At 28.9% G+C, this 18,295-nt stretch overlaps 5 protein-coding genes across 5 annotated transcripts; 3 read left to right on the forward strand and 2 right to left on the reverse strand.

Annotated features, from left to right (window-relative positions):
- Window positions 1–753: 753 nt before the first annotated feature.
- On the forward strand, window positions 754–1,904 carry OCT59_012749 (uncharacterized protein; the record flags this gene model as incomplete). The annotated part of the gene is made up of 5 exons (XM_025312186.2): window positions 754–894; window positions 956–1,147; window positions 1,219–1,462; window positions 1,543–1,596; window positions 1,726–1,904. 5 exons carry the CDS (start codon window positions 754–756, stop codon window positions 1,902–1,904), a joined length of 810 nt encoding a protein of 269 aa, XP_025164417.2.
- Window positions 1,905–2,021: 117 nt separating this feature from the next.
- On the forward strand, window positions 2,022–2,972 carry OCT59_012750 (uncharacterized protein; the record flags this gene model as incomplete). The annotated part of the gene is made up of 3 exons (XM_025312185.2): window positions 2,022–2,186; window positions 2,291–2,683; window positions 2,763–2,972. 3 exons carry the CDS (start codon window positions 2,022–2,024, stop codon window positions 2,970–2,972), a joined length of 768 nt encoding a protein of 255 aa, XP_025164416.2.
- Window positions 2,973–5,992: 3,020 nt separating this feature from the next.
- OCT59_012751 (uncharacterized protein) lies at window positions 5,993–8,365 on the reverse strand (the record flags this gene model as incomplete). Its single annotated transcript, XM_025329734.1, has 1 exon — window positions 5,993–8,365. One exon carries the CDS (start codon window positions 8,363–8,365, stop codon window positions 5,993–5,995), a length of 2,373 nt encoding a protein of 790 aa, XP_025164414.1.
- A 1,649-nt stretch (window positions 8,366–10,014) lies between these two features.
- On the reverse strand, window positions 10,015–13,240 carry OCT59_012752 (uncharacterized protein; the record flags this gene model as incomplete). The annotated part of the gene is made up of 2 exons (XM_066140337.1): window positions 10,015–13,146; window positions 13,220–13,240. The coding sequence occupies 2 exons, from the start codon at window positions 13,238–13,240 to the stop codon at window positions 10,015–10,017; spliced, it is 3,153 nt and encodes a 1,050-aa protein (XP_066001222.1).
- A 2,168-nt stretch (window positions 13,241–15,408) lies between these two features.
- On the forward strand, window positions 15,409–15,720 carry OCT59_012753 (uncharacterized protein; the record flags this gene model as incomplete). The annotated part of the gene is made up of 1 exon (XM_025328989.2): window positions 15,409–15,720. One exon carries the CDS (start codon window positions 15,409–15,411, stop codon window positions 15,718–15,720), a length of 312 nt encoding a protein of 103 aa, XP_025164412.2.
- Window positions 15,721–18,295: the final 2,575 nt, after the last annotated feature.

The following is an 18,295-nucleotide window of genomic DNA, read 5'->3' on the forward strand; positions in this document are numbered from 1 at the left end:
TCCAGCCGAATTAGAGAAATGATGTTTTGATACAATTTCCATAAATTCGGCATAAGCAGCATCAGGGAACCGCGAAGAGTTCTGATCTAAGGTAGTTTTTACATCAATCAAAGTTATTTGTTCAGTTCGTTCAGGAGTAAAGAGAGTATAATTAGGAATATGTTCAAAATTGAGATTTTCTTCAGCATCAACTGTATCAGCATCAGCAGTATTTTCATTGAAACGATCATCGTCCGTATCATCATCATGCTCCAACGTTTCCTTTATTTAAAAATATTATAATAGATTTTTATATTTTAATTTTACAATAATATATATAATTAGACATTACCATTTCAAATACTTCAATATCGTTCATATTTATATTAACTTCATGTTCATCTGCATTATTATTATACGAGTTATCTAAATTATTATTAAAATCGTTTAATATCTCCCAATATGCCTGGCCTTTATGTGATTTTGCATGTTCACGAAGAGCAGCTCGGTGAGAAAATGTCCTGTTACAATGTTGATATGGACAATTAAACATTTTATTTAAGTATAAAATATAATTAAGATTTAATAATATATCAATTAACGAACAGAAGTCGCTTGTTTGTTGATTATTAATAAACTGATTATTAATCAAACTCTTATAATATTGTATATATGATGACAGTTGTGATAGTCACGATGATTATCATAAAATAGTATATAAGGAGAAACTGAAACAAGCTATTCGATTAAAAATTTTCCTTTTCTCTCTCTCCAATGCCACCATCAAAACGTGGACGAAAAAAAAATGGAACTACAACTAATGTACAATCATCATCTTTTAAAGATATGCTCAAGGATATGGCAAAAGTATCCAGTGTATCGATACCTCTTCAATCTAAAAAAACTCGTAATACGGTAAATTATTTGTAAAAAAAAAATATTTATTTTTTTTTTACATTCTATTGTACTAACAAAGGAAAGAGGCGAACAGACTTTGACCAGAACAAAAAAGCAAAAAGATACTTCAGTAATTGTACAACCATTAATACCAGTGGCAAATAAAAAAATTGATTACCAAGATGTTCCTTTGGATTTACCGTCCCCTCGTATACAAATTTCTGTTGATGATGATAATAGACTTGAAAATACTAATAATAGAAAGAAAAAAGTATTGTATATTTATTTTATTAATAAGTTATGTTAAAAATTTATTATTTATGGCAAAATAAAATAAACCAGGACGTACACGAAAAGGAAAACGAAAATACGATCAATGATGAACAATTAGATAATTCAACTGAATTTGATGCTATACCAGTTCAACGATCTTCAAGAGTTGCTGAAAAACAATCTACTAAATCATCTCAAACTTTTCCAAAGATTGTAAAACCAAAAAATAAATCAACTTCCATAGAAGATATTTTAGCATCATCGAAATCAACAAATGTATCATCAGAATCTATATCAAATGTGGCAATTACCGGTATATCTCAACCGATAGGCAATTATTATAAATGTTTTGTGATATTTTGTTTCTAATATTTTGCTTGTAATAATGAATAGAAGCGGTGACTAGGCGTAAAACATCGGAGAAATTTATCGATCTACCAATCAAACGTAAATACATTATTGTTTATGTATCAATTATCACGTGAATATTGCATAAACTAATATATTCTATGACGTATCCCTTAAATTCAAAATTTAATACGAATATTCATTCGGTCCTCAATAAATTGCTTGAAGAACAGTTAGAACAACGTACAACTATTAATGCTATAAAAGAAAACTATGGAGAAATAAAACGTGAAGTTTTGGAAAATCATATGATTTTACAAAACATTCTTACAATTTTAACAACAGGGCCATTGACTATGACGTCTGATCAAATGCAAGGAGACAAACCAAAGCAACGCTTAAAATGAAAAGATACTAAATTCATGTGGTGGGATGTAAGTATCAGACTGTCATATGGTTTAGTTAACATTTAACATATTACATATATTATATATGATATATATTTTTTACATTACTAGGCACCAATGACGAAGGCATGTCACCAGCTATTCCAAGAAAATAAGAATCCATCGGATTCTGAAATTGAAGAAGCGTTTAAATCACAAATTCAAAAGGATTGTCCTAAAAAAATGCAAGAACTTATTAATTCAAATGGATGGGAAAACTTATGGAATGCTGCATATTCCATTGTATGTTATTTTTTTTTAAAAAAAGAATCTTTTTTTTTATTTCAAGTGAAAATTAATCGTATTTACACAATTTTATTTTATATATTTTCGCAATATGTATATAGACATTAGAATATTTTCGTAATCACAGAGCAGCATATATTCGTAAAATAAAAGATGCTACCTATATGTTCTTAAATCTATTTTCATGCAAACTCAACAAGTTCGCTACTCCTGAAGAAGTTAGATGTTGGAAGGAATCAGAGAAAGTGAAACAAGCAAGGGGCAATCTACTAAATAGAGTAGATAGTAAAGACCTACAATCACCGCGTATTATTGAAGCTATCTTGCAAAGAACGTTTAATAATGAAGAACTTCAAAACGAGAATAATATTATATTTGGCATTACAGTAACAATTATGTTTTTAGATCCAACGTATGATCAAGCTGAAATTTCATCTTCTAAAGTACAGGAACGTATGAATAAATGGGAATCTAATGCAATTATTCAAAAATGGGTAAGTAATTGTTAAGTAATTCGAAGTCCTTTGATTGATGTCCTTTGATTTATGATTTAACAAATATTTTCAAAACTAGCTTAAATGTGAAGAGAACTTATTTGAAGATAATGTAATGAATCATGATAACATGGAAAAAAATGATGATATGCAATTTGATAATGTGTTAATAGAAGAAAGTGATATTGAAAATGAGAGTATCAGTATCTATAACGAAGACAAAAGAATAAATGATTTAAACGGAACTATCAATATGGAAAATACCGATAGTGAAGATAGTAGTAATTAATTTATAGCTAATTTTATGTATAAGAAAAAGCTACAATGCATAATAAAAGTGTTTCAACGGGTTAAAATATGCGTTGTATTATATATTAATAATTGCATTGATCGGTGTTGCCTAAGTAAAACAATGAATTTTTACGTTGATCAATGCCCTATTAAAAATACCATTAAACAATACATTGATCCGCACTATTTAAATTTGCTGATGTATATCGTCTAGCGGTTTCTTTTTACTAATGTTTTTCCTAAGTAATAACTCTGATTTTTGCTTATTTATTTTGATATCATTTAGTTTGTAAAATGAATCAGCAATCTTTAAGATACGTTCTAAATTATTCTTATTATTCGTAATAAATCCAGTATCATCCATATAAGCGCATCCTGGAAAGGTGATTGATCTTAAACGATATAAGTTTTCATACACATCAATATATTCTTTTGCTTCCATTTTAAAACCTAGATTTGTATTTCTTATTTTTGCTAATAGGGGGACGTAGTATATTATCCAAAGCAACGGCGATATAATCTCCCCTTGATCTATCCCAGTCAACATATCGAACGAATCTGTTAATCCAAAAGGAGTGAAGACTTGATTTGTCCTGTTAGTGAAGAGTCCTGTTAAGATCTTGATAAGTATTTCTGGCAATTTAATTCTTCTCATCGCATTTTCCAACATTGGAATGTTTATTCTATCATAGGCCTTCAACATATCCAACATTAAGAACCACATTTCTTTCTTATTCTGTTCAGCGTAATTTATTATTTCGTTAACGATTCTTAATAGCTCGAAAGTTGATTTTTTTGGCAGTTCTGCAAATTGATAACCTTTTAAAATATCATTAGTAGTAAATATTTTTGAAAGCCTATTCGTTAATATTTTTACGAAAAATTTCCTCGCTGTTTCCAAAAGGGTAATTGGTCGTGTATTATTCAAATCGTATTGCCATGGTTTAGGTTTAGGGATTGGATATATGTGTGCTCTCAGCCAATCCTTTGGTAGTTCTCCAGTTGTCAGTATATCGTTGAAAATTTCTTGAAGTATTCCTTTCATCGGTTCAATGGTTAATTTAATGTCTTCATACGCAATCCCAGTTGGTCCTGTCGCTTTCTTTGGAGGCAACATTTTAGCTGTTTCGATCAATTCTTCTATCGTTACGGGAAATAAAACTTCATCATATATTGATTCTAGTATGTCTTCTTTTGGTTTATATTCGTTAATCCATTCGTTTGGGATTTCTTTTTCACAGTTCACAGAACCTGCACAATTTTGAAAATGGTTTGCAACTAATACTTTAATTTGATTTTCATCTGTAATAAGAACGTCTTCACCATCTTGGTCTTGTACAATTAGTCTATCTATATTAATTTTTTTGAATTCTCTTTCCATAACACTATCTATCATTCGTCTTTGGTCATATTCTAAGTCTTGTTGTCATCTTTCTATCGCTTCCATAATTTTTTTTTCTTTTTTCTTACCCATCTCAGTATTCAAAGAAATATACGCAACCGAAAATAATTCTTCTATCTCCTTTAAATAAGTATCTATTAATACTATTCTAAAATAATAACTCAATATATAAAAGTCGACATTAATTTCTAAAGCCTTAAGTATAGAGCGAAGATTTCTAATGATCTTTTTCCAATTCTTCTTAATTTGTTCAAGTCCTTTAGCCTTCTTTAGTCCTCTTCTAATGTAAACTATGTATCTATAGAATCTATATTCTAAAGTATTTTTGATATCCTGATCTTCTTTATCTACTACTATTTTAAACTCCTTATGTTTGATATGATTTTTTTTAATTGTTGCGATCACGTGATTGTATATATTCCATTTTTCATCTAAATTCGTTGGTGTATAATTCTTTAATCTAACATCTAATTCTTTTTCTGTCATATCTATAATCATTTTCTTACTATCTTCATCTAAGTCTTCGTATAGATATTTTATTCTACCAGCTTTTATATTTTTGTTTGTCCTTATTGGTTGAAATATTACATTGTTTCTAATGAATCTCATGCTTAATAGACTATGATCAGTATCCAAACTATTATATTCTATTATTTTAGCTTTAATAACTCCATCATACAAATTGTTTGTTATCCACATATAATCAATCTGAGAAAATGTTGAATAGTTTTGAAAGGTGCTATAGCGTTTTGAGAGATTTTGATCGTCTATATTGAGAAAATCTTTATGGACATCAATGAACTCATGATTTTCTAAATATTTAAATATACTGAATTGGTTCTTTATTCTAACCCTCTTATTTTTGAGCTTTTCGTATCTATCGAATCTTAAATTGAAATCACCCATAAATATGATTTGTTGTTGTTTCCTTCTTGCTTCTTTTATTAAATTTATTACTATTTGGTTCAGCGTCTGTCGTGAATCTCTAGCATGAACGGAATTACCACTTTTATTGTAAATAGCAATAATTGAGAATTTATTATATTTACTAAAATTAAAATCTATTTTAATTATTCTTCCCAAATGATCTTGAACATCTGTCACGTGATTAGCTATGTCATTTTTAACTAATATTATAATTCCAGTACTATTAATATGAGCGTTATCAATTATCCCAAAAACTGTGTAATGTTTGTTAATTCCGACACTTTTTGCCATAAACTTTGCATTTTTAATTATAACTTTTGTTTCAGTCAGCGCTAAAATATCAAAATCATATTTCGCTAACGTACTTTTGATATTCATCATTTTTAACTGAGTCATACCTCTAATATTAAACGTTCCCACATTAAAGAACGCCTTTATGTTATTTTCTTTTGAATTATGTTGATTATTATAATTTTCTATTTCTTTATTCAAATTATTGTGATTATTATTATCATTTTTATTAATAATAAATTTGTCGTTATTTTTTCTTTTTTTCCTTTTGATTCTTTTCTTGTAATTACGTATATGTACAGGATCATTATTTTTCTTGCTTATATTTTTATTAAGGGGGGAGTTATTATTTGATGTTGATGTTGTTTTATGTAATTTTTGATTATTGTCCATCATTATTAATAATTATTGTTGTTTGAAGTTGAAGCGTTATCATCCCCCTTAATGATAGCGCCTTTTCCGGTGTTGTAGTTATTGTTGTTATTTTTAGCAGTATGATTTGTGTTATCTTCTTGAAAACTGCTGATATGGTTGAATTTGTCACCCATTTTTTGAAGCATATTCATTATATTTTTCATAGTGTTGTCAGTATTATCGAGTCGATTAGATAGCATTTGTACATTATTTGCGGCAACATTGTCAGAATCACTACTTTCTTCATTCCTTGTTCGTTTACCACCACTATTAAAAATGACCCCTTCTCTTTTTTTATTACTGTTAGTGGCTTGTGTCAGTCTTTGAGATTTGTCTTTAAGATTTGTATTATTCTGAATTTTAATCACTTCGAGTTCTTTTCTCATAGATGATTGGTCTTTCATGAGACAATCCATCATATCTTTAATTTTAGCAAAGTCATTCCTGATTTCATTTAGACTTTCATTCGTGTTTATTTGATTAAATTCTTTTCTTTCTTCATTATTCATGTGCATCGATCCTCCTCTCCTAGTACCAGATATAAAATCACGTGACTTAGGGCGTGAACTTAAACCTCGATGTGATGGTTCTTCCCATTCATACATTTCCGTTTCATCTGAACTCATTTCTCCATCGCAATCTTCGTTGTAGGTGTCATGAATTTCTTCTTCTTCATTGTACCTATTAATATTGTTTCTATTCCATGATCTATCTATATACCTACCATTCCATTGCTGTCTTCGATTTTGTTGATTATTATAATTATTTCTATATTTGTTTCTATTACCTCCTCTAGCCACCATTTGTGCATAAGTTGTTGGCCTTTGATTGGTAATTTGTCTATTCCTAGAATATCTATCTTGACGTATTTCCCTGATTTGTCGAAAATATTCATTTTTCTTCATTGGACGTGTCCTCGGTGGAACGTAATCACAGTCTCTAATAAAATGACCAGTATAGCCGCATCTAAAACAAGACTGTTCTTGTGGTTCTGACCATTCTGATATTTTGTTTCGAACAGAAAGCGGCACTTTGACTGCCTCTTCCATAGCCGCTTCTGTCTTAAAGTATACATAAGCATATTTTTGTGTCTCGTTAGTGTAAGTATTTCGTAGAATAAAAAATTCCACTACTTCTTGATTATCTACAAAACTCTTAAATTCTATGGCTTGAACATTAGGTGGAAGCCCATTCAATTTCTTACAATACAATTTCAATTTGTCTCTATTTTCTTTTTCCATTAAAAAAGGAGTCACACATAACATCTCACCATATATCCATAACACGTGATTATTATAAAATTGTGTGACGCTATTGGCTTCTTTAAAGGTGATATAAATCACTTGACGATTTGGTGCATGTGCGTAAGGTCTTCTTGAATAACATTCCTCCTCTTCTATATCACCATATTTCCTCATAAATGGCTTGATATTAATCGCAGTAGTAAGCCTTAACGAGGCGTTAAAAATTTGAACTACTCTATCACGTGAATTTTTATTTTTTTGTAATTGTTTAGCTTTTGCTGTAATAACTTCTTCAAAGTAATATTCTTTATTATCGCAACTGTACGGGGTTTCAATTAAACTGATAAGAGTATCACGGGAAATTATAGTAGCTAAAAGAGCAATTCCAGTAATGACCCTAGGAGTCTGAGAGGACCCATCTTCCTTTTGTTTATCCTTGTTATTATTGTCGTTCTTTTGCGTTATGACTTGGGTTTGAAGATTAATAATATTTTCTTGTTTTAAACCCGCGTCTTCCAAAATGTGGTTTTGTACCACTTTAATAAATTTTCTATATTCATTTATATTATTAGCATCATCTATTTGCACGTGCAATTTAGCCAAGATTTTTTCTTGTTCTAATTTACGGGGTTGTTCTAGAATGTCCTCATGTGTGCTGTCGATCATATCTATATCGGGTAGTTCGATTTGTTGATCAACATTTTTGTTAACTGGTTTAGGAATGTTTTGATCGGCAGATGATTGACCAATGATTTGCTCCGGTATTTGTTTATTTCCATCATTTTTGTTTACATTCGAATTCTGCAAATTTGATTGGTCGACATTGTTATTGATCGTTTTGGGCGAATGATGCAAGAATATTGGAGAAGCCTCTTGTTGAGCTGGGCCAGTGATATTAGTACTAAACTGAACCTGTTGTTTCTTTTTACGAGTATCACGCCTATTAGAGACCTCTTTAGGTTCTAAGGGCTTGTTAATATTGTAAGGTGCAGAAATATTGTCGTGAGTTTTGCCTCGCTGAATAGTCTCTTCGCTGCTGTCACCAAGAAGTTCAGCCGAGTTGGCTGTTCCTGAACGTGTACGTTGTGAGATAGGAGACGTCGGTGGCGCCATCTTATTAAGTTCAAATACACTTTTACTGAAACCTGGGTACGAAGAATAGTAAAAAGCCAGTTTTGAAATATATTTTTCTTTGATAATATTGGTCAGTGACAGAAGCAGAAAGAATTTTTTTGAATGATTTCTTACCTTAACACCATTATAATGTTTAAATGAAAAACAAAAATAAATTTGGAATTCAATTTGCTGATCAGATTAGATTTGGTATGAAAATTTGTTGATCCTATTTTTGGTATTAGCAATTTGATCGGCCAATGTTAGTTTGTCATTATCAAAATATGGGCATGATCTGCACAATTTTTTCCGGAAGTATTATAGTACTTAATTAATAGTACTAGACAGGACAGGACAAGACAAGACAAGACAGGACAGGACAGGACAGGACAGGACAGGGACAGAATTCTTAAACCACAATTTTGTGATTTAGAGCTTCCTGTGGTACTTTTATGTCATATTAAGTTTAACCATCAAATTGTAGGTTTTTTGGTAGAATTTTAATTTTGTTGATCATTTTTATTCACTAAATTTAAAAAAAAACACTTCAACCGCAAATTCACAATTCATTATAACACAAAAAAAAAAATTTTTTATTTTTTAAAGAATGTTGCGTTAACATGTAATAAGTGATTAATAAAAAAATATTTTGAAACATTTTTTAATTATTTTAACAAAAAAAATGTTGCGAAAACATTTTTTATTAATAAAAAAAACAGTTTCGCAACATTTTTTAATTGTTTTAATAGAAAACATTGCGAAACTGTTTCTTTAATAATAATTTTATAAAAAAAATGGTTTTCACAAACGTTTTTAATTATTTTAACAAAAAACGTCGCAAAAACGTTTTTTATTAGGTCCATCACTCCTTTCGTCTCTCTTCAACTTTCCATTACTCCCTTTCGTCTCCCATCATCACTCCTCTTCATCTTCCCATTACTCCTTTTCGTCTCCCATCAATCTTTTTCGTCTCCCATCACTCTTTTTCGTCTCCCATCACTCTTTTTCGTCTCCCATCACTCTTTTTCGTCTCCCATCACTCTTTTTCGTCTCCCATCACTCCTTTCGTCTCCCATCGTTCTTTTTCGTCTCCCATCACTCCTTTCGTCTCCCATCACTCCTCTTCATCTTCCCATCACTTCTTTTCATCTTCCATTACTCCTTTTCGTCTCCCAACACTCTTTTTCGTCTCCCATCACTCTTTTTCGTCTCCTATCACTTCTTTTTGTCTCCCATCACTCCTTTTCGTCTCCAAACACTTCTTTTTACCTCCCATCATTCCTCTTCATCTTTCCATCACTCTTTTTCGTCTCCCATCACTCCTTTTTGTCTCCCAACACTTCTTTTTGCCTCCCATCATTCCTCTTCATCTTTCCATCACCCTTTTTCGTCTCCCATCACTCCTCTCCATCTTTCCATCACTCTTTTCGTCTCCCATCGTTCCTTTTCGTCTCCAATCATTCCTCTTCATCTTTCCATCACTCCTTTTCGTCTCCCATCACTCCTTTTCGTCTCCCAACACTTCTTTTTGCCTCCCATCATTCCTCTTCATCTTTCCATCACCCTTTTTCGTCTCCCATCACTCCTCTCCATCTTTCCATCACTCTTTTCATCTCCCATCGTTCCTTTTCGTCTCCCATCACTCCTCTTCATCTTTCTATCACTCCTTTTCGTCTCCCATCACTGGTCATTTTTTTTTTACAATAACTTCCACTTAAAAGATCTTTCAAAAGTATGTCAAGCTCCCCCATGAAAATGACCTCTTGTTTATACATATATTTACTAAAATCATAGACAATTCCAAATTCGGTAAAATCACATTTGTTAATTCCATAAACTTCATATAAATATGACCAAAAATCTGGATGATCTTTCATAAAATAACCAATAAATGTAAATCCAATAATATAATTTAAAAGTGATTTTGCTTTACTATACTCTTTTAATTCAATACAAATTTTGCATTTAATAAAACGTAGAAATTCATTTTCATAAAGACTATAATTATAAATTTGATCGATTTTTGTGTATATATTGTTTAAATCTTTAGAACTATTTTTATTTAGTAAGTATTCTAGATGAAATAACTGAATCTTTGCTAAAATATTATCAGAATTCAATAATTCTGCATACTTTTTAAATGATACTTTAGCATTGTTATTATCATTCTTTGTATAATACATTAAACTTTTAAGATAATATGCTGAACTATTTAATGGATCTAATTGTATAATTTTATCAAGATCTGATAATACTTTATCATATTCCTTAATAACACAGTATGTAATAGCTCTCCTATTCAAGTTATGAACGTTTTCTGGATCTATAGTATAAGCTTTTGTAAAGTATGATATAGCTTTTCTATATTGTGTCATATTATATAAAATTTCTCCATAATAACATAAAACCAAAGAATCCTTATTGATATTTAATAATTTATCTAATAAATTTAAAGTATTTGAATAATCTCCTTCTTTTTCATAACTATATGCACAATTTTTAAGGCATAAATAATTATTTGGATCATTTTTTAATGCAATATTACAATTTTCTATAGCTTCTGTATAATCAATATAACCATTAGAATATTTACGTAATAAGTGACTATTTCCGAGTAATATATATAGGTTATTTATTTTTGATTTAAGTTCTAATGATTTTTTTATATTACCTATTGCTTCATCATATTTACTTTGCCTAAAAAATATTTCTCCACAAATAAAATAAGCAACTGGTCTTTTGGGATTTAAATCAATAGCTTCTTTTAAAAATAATTGTGCTTGCTCATAATTGTTAAGACATCTATAAATATACGCTAAAATACATCTTAAAGAATAACTTCTAGGAAAAAAATTTATAAATTCTTTGCATAAAGATTCAGCTTTTTCATAATTTTTTTCAATTATTTCTTTTATAATACTTTGGTATGTTGGATGTTGTTTTTTTGTAATTCTTGAAAGTATTGGGGATGATATTTTTGAATTTAATTTAATAATTGAACTCACAAATTTCTTTTTTTTAGTTAATATGAGTTCAACTTCCAAATTATCTGAATCATCACTGTCATATAATTGATCAGAATTTTCTAATTCAATTGAAGGTAAAATATGACCGGATTCAAGAAATTTTGTATATAAATTTTTATAAATTGAATTTTGTCGTAAATATCTAATATCATTATCTTCAATTTTTTCTCGACAATTAGGACATATCTTTTGCTTTAATTTTTTTAAATTACTTAATGCTAAAATATGTTGGCATTTTAAAATACATAATCGATCTGTTGGTTCATTACTAATTGGACAAGTAATTTCATCTGCTATAATATCTAAAATGTTAGAACTTATTTGTTCTTTCTTTAAATATAAATTTTGATTTGAGTTTTTTCCTTTTCTCTCTTTTCCTTTTCCAGTATTATCAATTAGAATTTTTAAATCTTCAAGGTATTTCTCTTTAACAAAAGTTAATAAATTTCGAAATTTTTCTAAAGGTTCTTCCAAATTATTTTCACTTAATTTTTGTACGTATTGATCAAAATCAATTTCAATCATTGAAAACATTTTATTATCAATATTATATAAATGTAATAATAATTCAATAGATTTAAACTGAATAAAACTACTTGGTGATTTATTAAGTGATTCAATTGCTAAATAATAACAAAGACCATATGTTGCTATTCGAGATGATCTTTGGATAAGATTTTGGGCAAGATCTAATATTCCAAACCATAGAGTATGTGGTAATGCTATAGGTTCATTTCCAGCAAGTTCGTTTAAAAAACCTCCAGCATTTTTCAAAGCTTTAGCGACTTTATTTGATACTTCATCAAATTTTGATTGAGAATCCAAAATAGATTTGTCCGCAACATCAACCCATTCTCTTTCCAAAAAGTTCCAAATATATTCCATTAATACCAATTCTCCAAATTTTTTACTTATAATCTTTTCAGAACTTCCAGACCAAATGAAAAGATTTTGTTGAATTATTAACATAATTCTCCAATCTATATAATAAGATGCTACTGGATATTTAAAACTAAAACTTTGACGAATTTGAGTAAGTATTGATAAAATTGAACAATCATTCGGAAGATTGACTCCTGCTATTGTCAGAATTCCTGGTGTAATATTCAATGCAGTCTTAAGCAATTCTCTAATTCTTCGTATAATTTCTTGAAACCAAGTCTCATCATCACGTAAACTATGAAGAGTATCTCGCAAATGGATTAATAAAAAATCAATATTATAATTACGCTTTTTAATTGCAATTTGATCATTATTTTGTTGATTGAATTGATTAAAATTTGATCTAAAATTATTATCAAGTCCTATTTCAATAACCTGAGTTGTTTTACGATGAATTTCTGCAAATTTTGCCAAAGAATTATAAACTTTATCTCGAAGTTCTTTACTAAGTACTATTGGTGAAAAACATATCCGTTCTAAAACAGTAACCAAAATTCTTAAATGTAATTCCAATCTAGCTACACTTTCTTTTGAATAATGTTTAAAAGAAGTATCAACTAAAGCTTCTAATGAATTTTCTAAAACTTGAGACGAAAACTCATTTTGTAAATTTTCAAAAAGTAATTTAAGTGCATACAAATAGCTTGGTTTAGTTAGATTTTTTAAAAGTTCTTCTACTTTATCATCTGGCGTAGTGAATCCATCCTCTTCTAATTTAAGAAGGAGTATATTTTCATGAAAAATCGTTTTATATGAAACAGGGTCATCATTTTCTAAGCTATCAGAAGCAGTATTAGTAGAATAATTTCCACTCTATTATTATATAAAGTTAGTTTTAATGATATGCAATTAATCAAATTTTAATATTGTTTAAATAATAATTTACCTGACTTGAACTTCCTTCCATATTTTTTATTACAAAAAGAAGTAAGAAAAAATTTTATTATACTGACAGAATTAGTAAAATTATAACCAAAATGTACGTAACATAATAACGTGAATTTGTACTCATTCAAGAGTGTATTACTACTTCAGTATTTATTTAATGTAACATGTCGCAAAATATTTGTAAAAATTTGGGCGTAAATTCTAAGCGCTGATCAGTGTGACTTCATTGGTTATTCTTTTTCTTCTCTTTTCTTTTTAAGTACTGACCCGTCGCGTTGCGCCAGCAGGGATAATACTTGCCCATCAAGTAAGAGAGTAATAATAAACACTTATATTTTATTTGCCATGTAGTGTGTAGTGTGAATAGGTCTAGTTTTTTACTATTATTATGATAGCACTAGTAGGAAATAAATGTAATAAATTACACAATTTATATGATTGTACAAATAACAATGAATTGTGTACGAGTATTATACAGTATATGAAATATTACTATTAAATGCAAATTTTATTTATCACACAAAATAAATGTTGCAGTACTGTGAAATTTATGATTTATTTATATAATTACAAATTCATTACAAGACAATTTTGTATAGTAATTTATTGTTACATTGTCACAAAAAAATTTTTTTATCGTAAAAAAATTCTATTGTAGCATTAAAAAAAATTACATCCTCTGTTGAAAAAAAATACATATATATTGTTACCATATCTCAAGAAATTCATTATAGAAATCTATTGTTATAGAAAAAAATATCTCACTAATTAATATGAAAAAAAAAATTCCCAGAAAAACTAATTATAACGAACTAATTTACATGAAAAAAAACAATTCCCCCAGAAATATTAATTATAACCGATCTATTGTTACAAAAATAAATAAATAATTATGTTAGTCTATTATTGAGTTTGATACAGCCTATTATTATTAACAAGAATTGGGAAAAAAGGCAATTGCCATAGTGGCCCAGCATCGGTCCAAACCTAAATGGTGAAAGAATGTATTCGAGAAAAAAAAATTCGGTTTGAAAAAAGAAAAGGAAAAGTGGAAAAAATTTTCGGATTGGAAAAAAGCCAACCGGAAAAAAAATACAAAAAAATAAAAACGAAAAAAAAAATTTGTAGGGAGGGACAAAGAGTAAAATCAGGTTGAAAAAAGAGGAAAATTCGAAAGAAAAAGAAAAAAAAAATTTGGGGAAAGAATAAGGATAAACAAAGAAATCGGTCTAAAAAAAAGATCAATATAAGTCTTAAAAGACCGAAACAATAGTATTATTTAATAAAAAAAAATAATATTATTAATTTTTTCGGTTTTTTTCCAACCAATCTAAAATGGAGATCTAAATGGAGAAAGCAAAAAAAAAAATAAAAAAAGAGGAAAAAAAATGAAAAATTTTAAAGAAAAAACCAAAGTAAAAGATCGGTTCCAAAAATTTCATTAACCGGAATTAACCGGAATTGGATTAGATGTACATGACTTGCCGATCAAGTAGGTCTTAACTATAAAAAATACGGATCAGCAATTCAAAATTAATTTATACAGGCTAATCTAAACGTTAGTCACACAAACACCATTTTTTTAATTATATAGATTATAGATTCCCAAATGTTATTATTTGTACGTCAAATACCGGGAGGGCTTAGAGCGTGGCGTAAAAAATGTTCTGAATTAATTGGAAACATGAAATGCTTAATAGTAGTAAGGTGGAAGATCTTTTTTTTTATAATTACAAAGATGAATTCGGAGTAGAACGTTACAATTTATAAGTAATCGAAATAATTATACATCATGGGAAACTGACAAAGAAGATGTATGGGAACGAACGTACAAAATTAAAAATTTTTTAAAGGATTTACCGTCGTACGAGGTTCTTTTTAAAAGAGATGTGAATAAGATAGAAACAGATCAATGTATTAGATGTAAGAATGGAATTGAAAATTGGGAACATATATGGGATCTGTGAAAAGAATGAGTCAACGATTAAAGAAGTCTTAGAACGTTCTTGAAGACCGTCTATCGAATGATGGAAATTATGAAAAAATCAAATTATTAATTTTATTTTTCTAAAGATTTTATATAAAAAATCAGAAATTCTTGTTGGGAAAGAAAAATATTGGGAATTGATTAGAAGAGTTTACAATTGTAAATTTAATAAGGCCTCAAAAGATAAAGAAGAAAAAGAAATGATTAATGAGCTTTGGAATTTCTGTTTCAATGAGTTAAAGAAGAAATTTTGGATAAAAGGGTGTAATGAAATTAACGAAATAGAACAGAATTTAGGTATTAAAAAATGTGAAAAAAGAGTTAGGAAAATTGTAGATAGGGACGTATATAAAGAAGAAAATACAAGAAAAAAATTAAAAAATAACGAAAAAATCAAAAATAGAGAATATAATATTAAATTAGTAACAAAAGATAAAATAATTGGTAGGTTCACAGAAGGAAAAGATACGAAAAGTTGGAATGTAATTAGTTTAGCTTTTATTTTAGAATAGATTAGATAGATAGTAATTAGTTTTTGTTCGAAAACTTTAGTTATAGGATAAATTAATTGCCAATCCGCCTGATTGGTAGATCCGTCGCAAGTTCTTATATGAATGACGTCGATCGGCACATTTCAACTCCGATTTTGTCCTACATAAGTCATGCTTAATGTAACCATACTTTACCAATCAATAATGCCAAACGTGATATGTCACAAAAAAAATTTTTTTTTTCGTTTGTTATAAAATTTAAAGAGTTTACTTTGGAGGAAGTCACCATTCCAGCTCATATTTTAATATACGTTATATTCTTGCTTAGATTAGAGTGTCCAGGATAGAACGGTCACACCTTTTTCACACTTTTTGTTATTTTTTCACACTTTTGGTGTGGCCGCATTTTTTGGCAAAGTTTCACATTTTTCACACTATCCGCAGTAAATTGAGTTTTATTGGTCGATTGATGATCACATGATTGGTTTTCATTTATCAAATTTTGGCTCGAATTAAGATAGCGAATTTGAAGTTAAAATTATTATGTTAATTCCAGCCGAAATTACGCTAAATCTGGCCAGAATTAAAAATCGCACCAAACCACACTTTTTGTTTAAATCACACCACACTTTTCGGGCCATCACACCATGAAATCCTGGACACCCTATCTTAGATTAACAAAATAATGTTTTAAAAAAGAAAATAAAAAATTTTTTTTTTTTTTTGGCAATGTTTTAGTTTTACCAGTTTCATAAAACTATACCTAAGTAATGTAACACCTTTTTTAATGTATTTTTAGGGCATTTATATTACAACAAACCGTTTTCAAACTTGTGTAAACACCATTCAGAAGCAATTGTTACCGAAATATATTGGCAAGTAAAGGTCGACGGTTGGTTAAAATAAGTCATATAAATACCAGGTTATCAACGGGATTCTTACTCAATACTACTTATCCGGTATTGTTCGTTAAGAATCGTCAAGATAAACACCTACAAAATATGATAATGATAACACACGTCGAGTAATAAATGAATAATATATCAAAACACACAGAAACAACAATTAACGATACAATGTATAACGGTTTTTATTAATAACGTTATGAAGTGATACATCAGGAAATTTTATAGCGTGAAAAATTGCGTAAGTTTACGATTTTGTAAGTTTACGAAAGTTTATGGCATAATATTTCGAAAAATTTTAAAATATTACGTAAGTTTACAATTTCGTAAGATTTATGTGATATTACGGTTAAAATATTATGTAAGTTTTCAATATCGTAAGATTTACGCAATATTACGGTCAAAATATTCTGCAAATTTACGAAACTGTAAACCTGCGTAATATTATGGTTGAAATATTTCGAAAATTTACGAAACTGTAAACCTGCGTAATATTACGGTTGAAATATTTCGAAAATTTACGAAACTGTAAACCTGCGTAATATTACGGTTAAAATATTTCGAAAATTTACGAAACTGTAAACCTGCGTAATATTACGGTTGAAATATTTCGAAAATTTACGAAACTGTAAACCTGCGTAATATTACGGTTAAAATATTTCGAAAATTTACGAAACTGTAAACCTGCGTAATATTACGGTTGAAATATTTCGAAAATTTACGAAACTGTAAACCTGCGTAATATTACGGTTAAAATATTTCGAAAATTTACGAAACTGTAAACCTGCGTAATATTACGGTTGAAATATTTCGAAAATTTACGAGATTGTAAACTGCATATGCAGTAGAACGTATACAAGGGGCATATGATACTATTGAATAATCAAAAATAATATAAACACCTTTTCTTTTATATAAACACCTTTTTTTTTAAGTTTGGGAAAGCAAATTTATTTTTATTTACGAATTTTTTATTATTTACAATTTTTATGTTAAAAATTAAAGTAAATTCTAATTTTTATTATAACTTAATAAAAAAAATACACATTTGATACTTGTTCGCTACTATTTTATAAAATAGTACCCAGGCTGTACGGCGTGGACATCAGTATCAGTCACAGCCCAAAAAAACGTGAGTCTCCAGCCGATATTTGGTACGGACTGGGCCTAGCTACTCACTTAATAAATAATAAAAAAATAAAAATAATTATCTTCTTCTACGATACGTAGGTAAGTTTCTCCTTGCCCTACGATCATCACGCGTGACTAAAATTGATCAAATTTATCAAATTTAAAACATGAACGTAAATATTAATTATAAATTTTATTATAGTATAATTACCCGGCCTCTCCCAAAATCTCATTCTAAATTCGCGATAATATCTTGCGCCGGTACGCGTCCACAGCCGCCGCCCAGGGTTACCATTACGATAAAGGACATAGTTCTAAATATCAAAATCAATTTGAATATTTGGTAAATACATTTAATTTATATGAATGTAATTTTATTTATTTACTTACATGGTAATCCCTGACGAGGTTCCTCCACTTTTGGCTGCACTGTTGCCCGGAAACCCTCGTTCGAAATATTCTATTTATTCTGATTCAATTAAATGGATTGGTTAATTTGAATTTAAATTCTTTCTTAAAGAAATTATAGATATTAGTCATATGAACCTATTGGCAACAGA

This window comes from Rhizophagus irregularis, chromosome 20, assembly GCF_026210795.1.
Source record: "Rhizophagus irregularis chromosome 20, complete sequence".
NCBI classification, from domain to species: Eukaryota; Fungi; Glomeromycota; class Glomeromycetes; order Glomerales; family Glomeraceae; genus Rhizophagus; species Rhizophagus irregularis.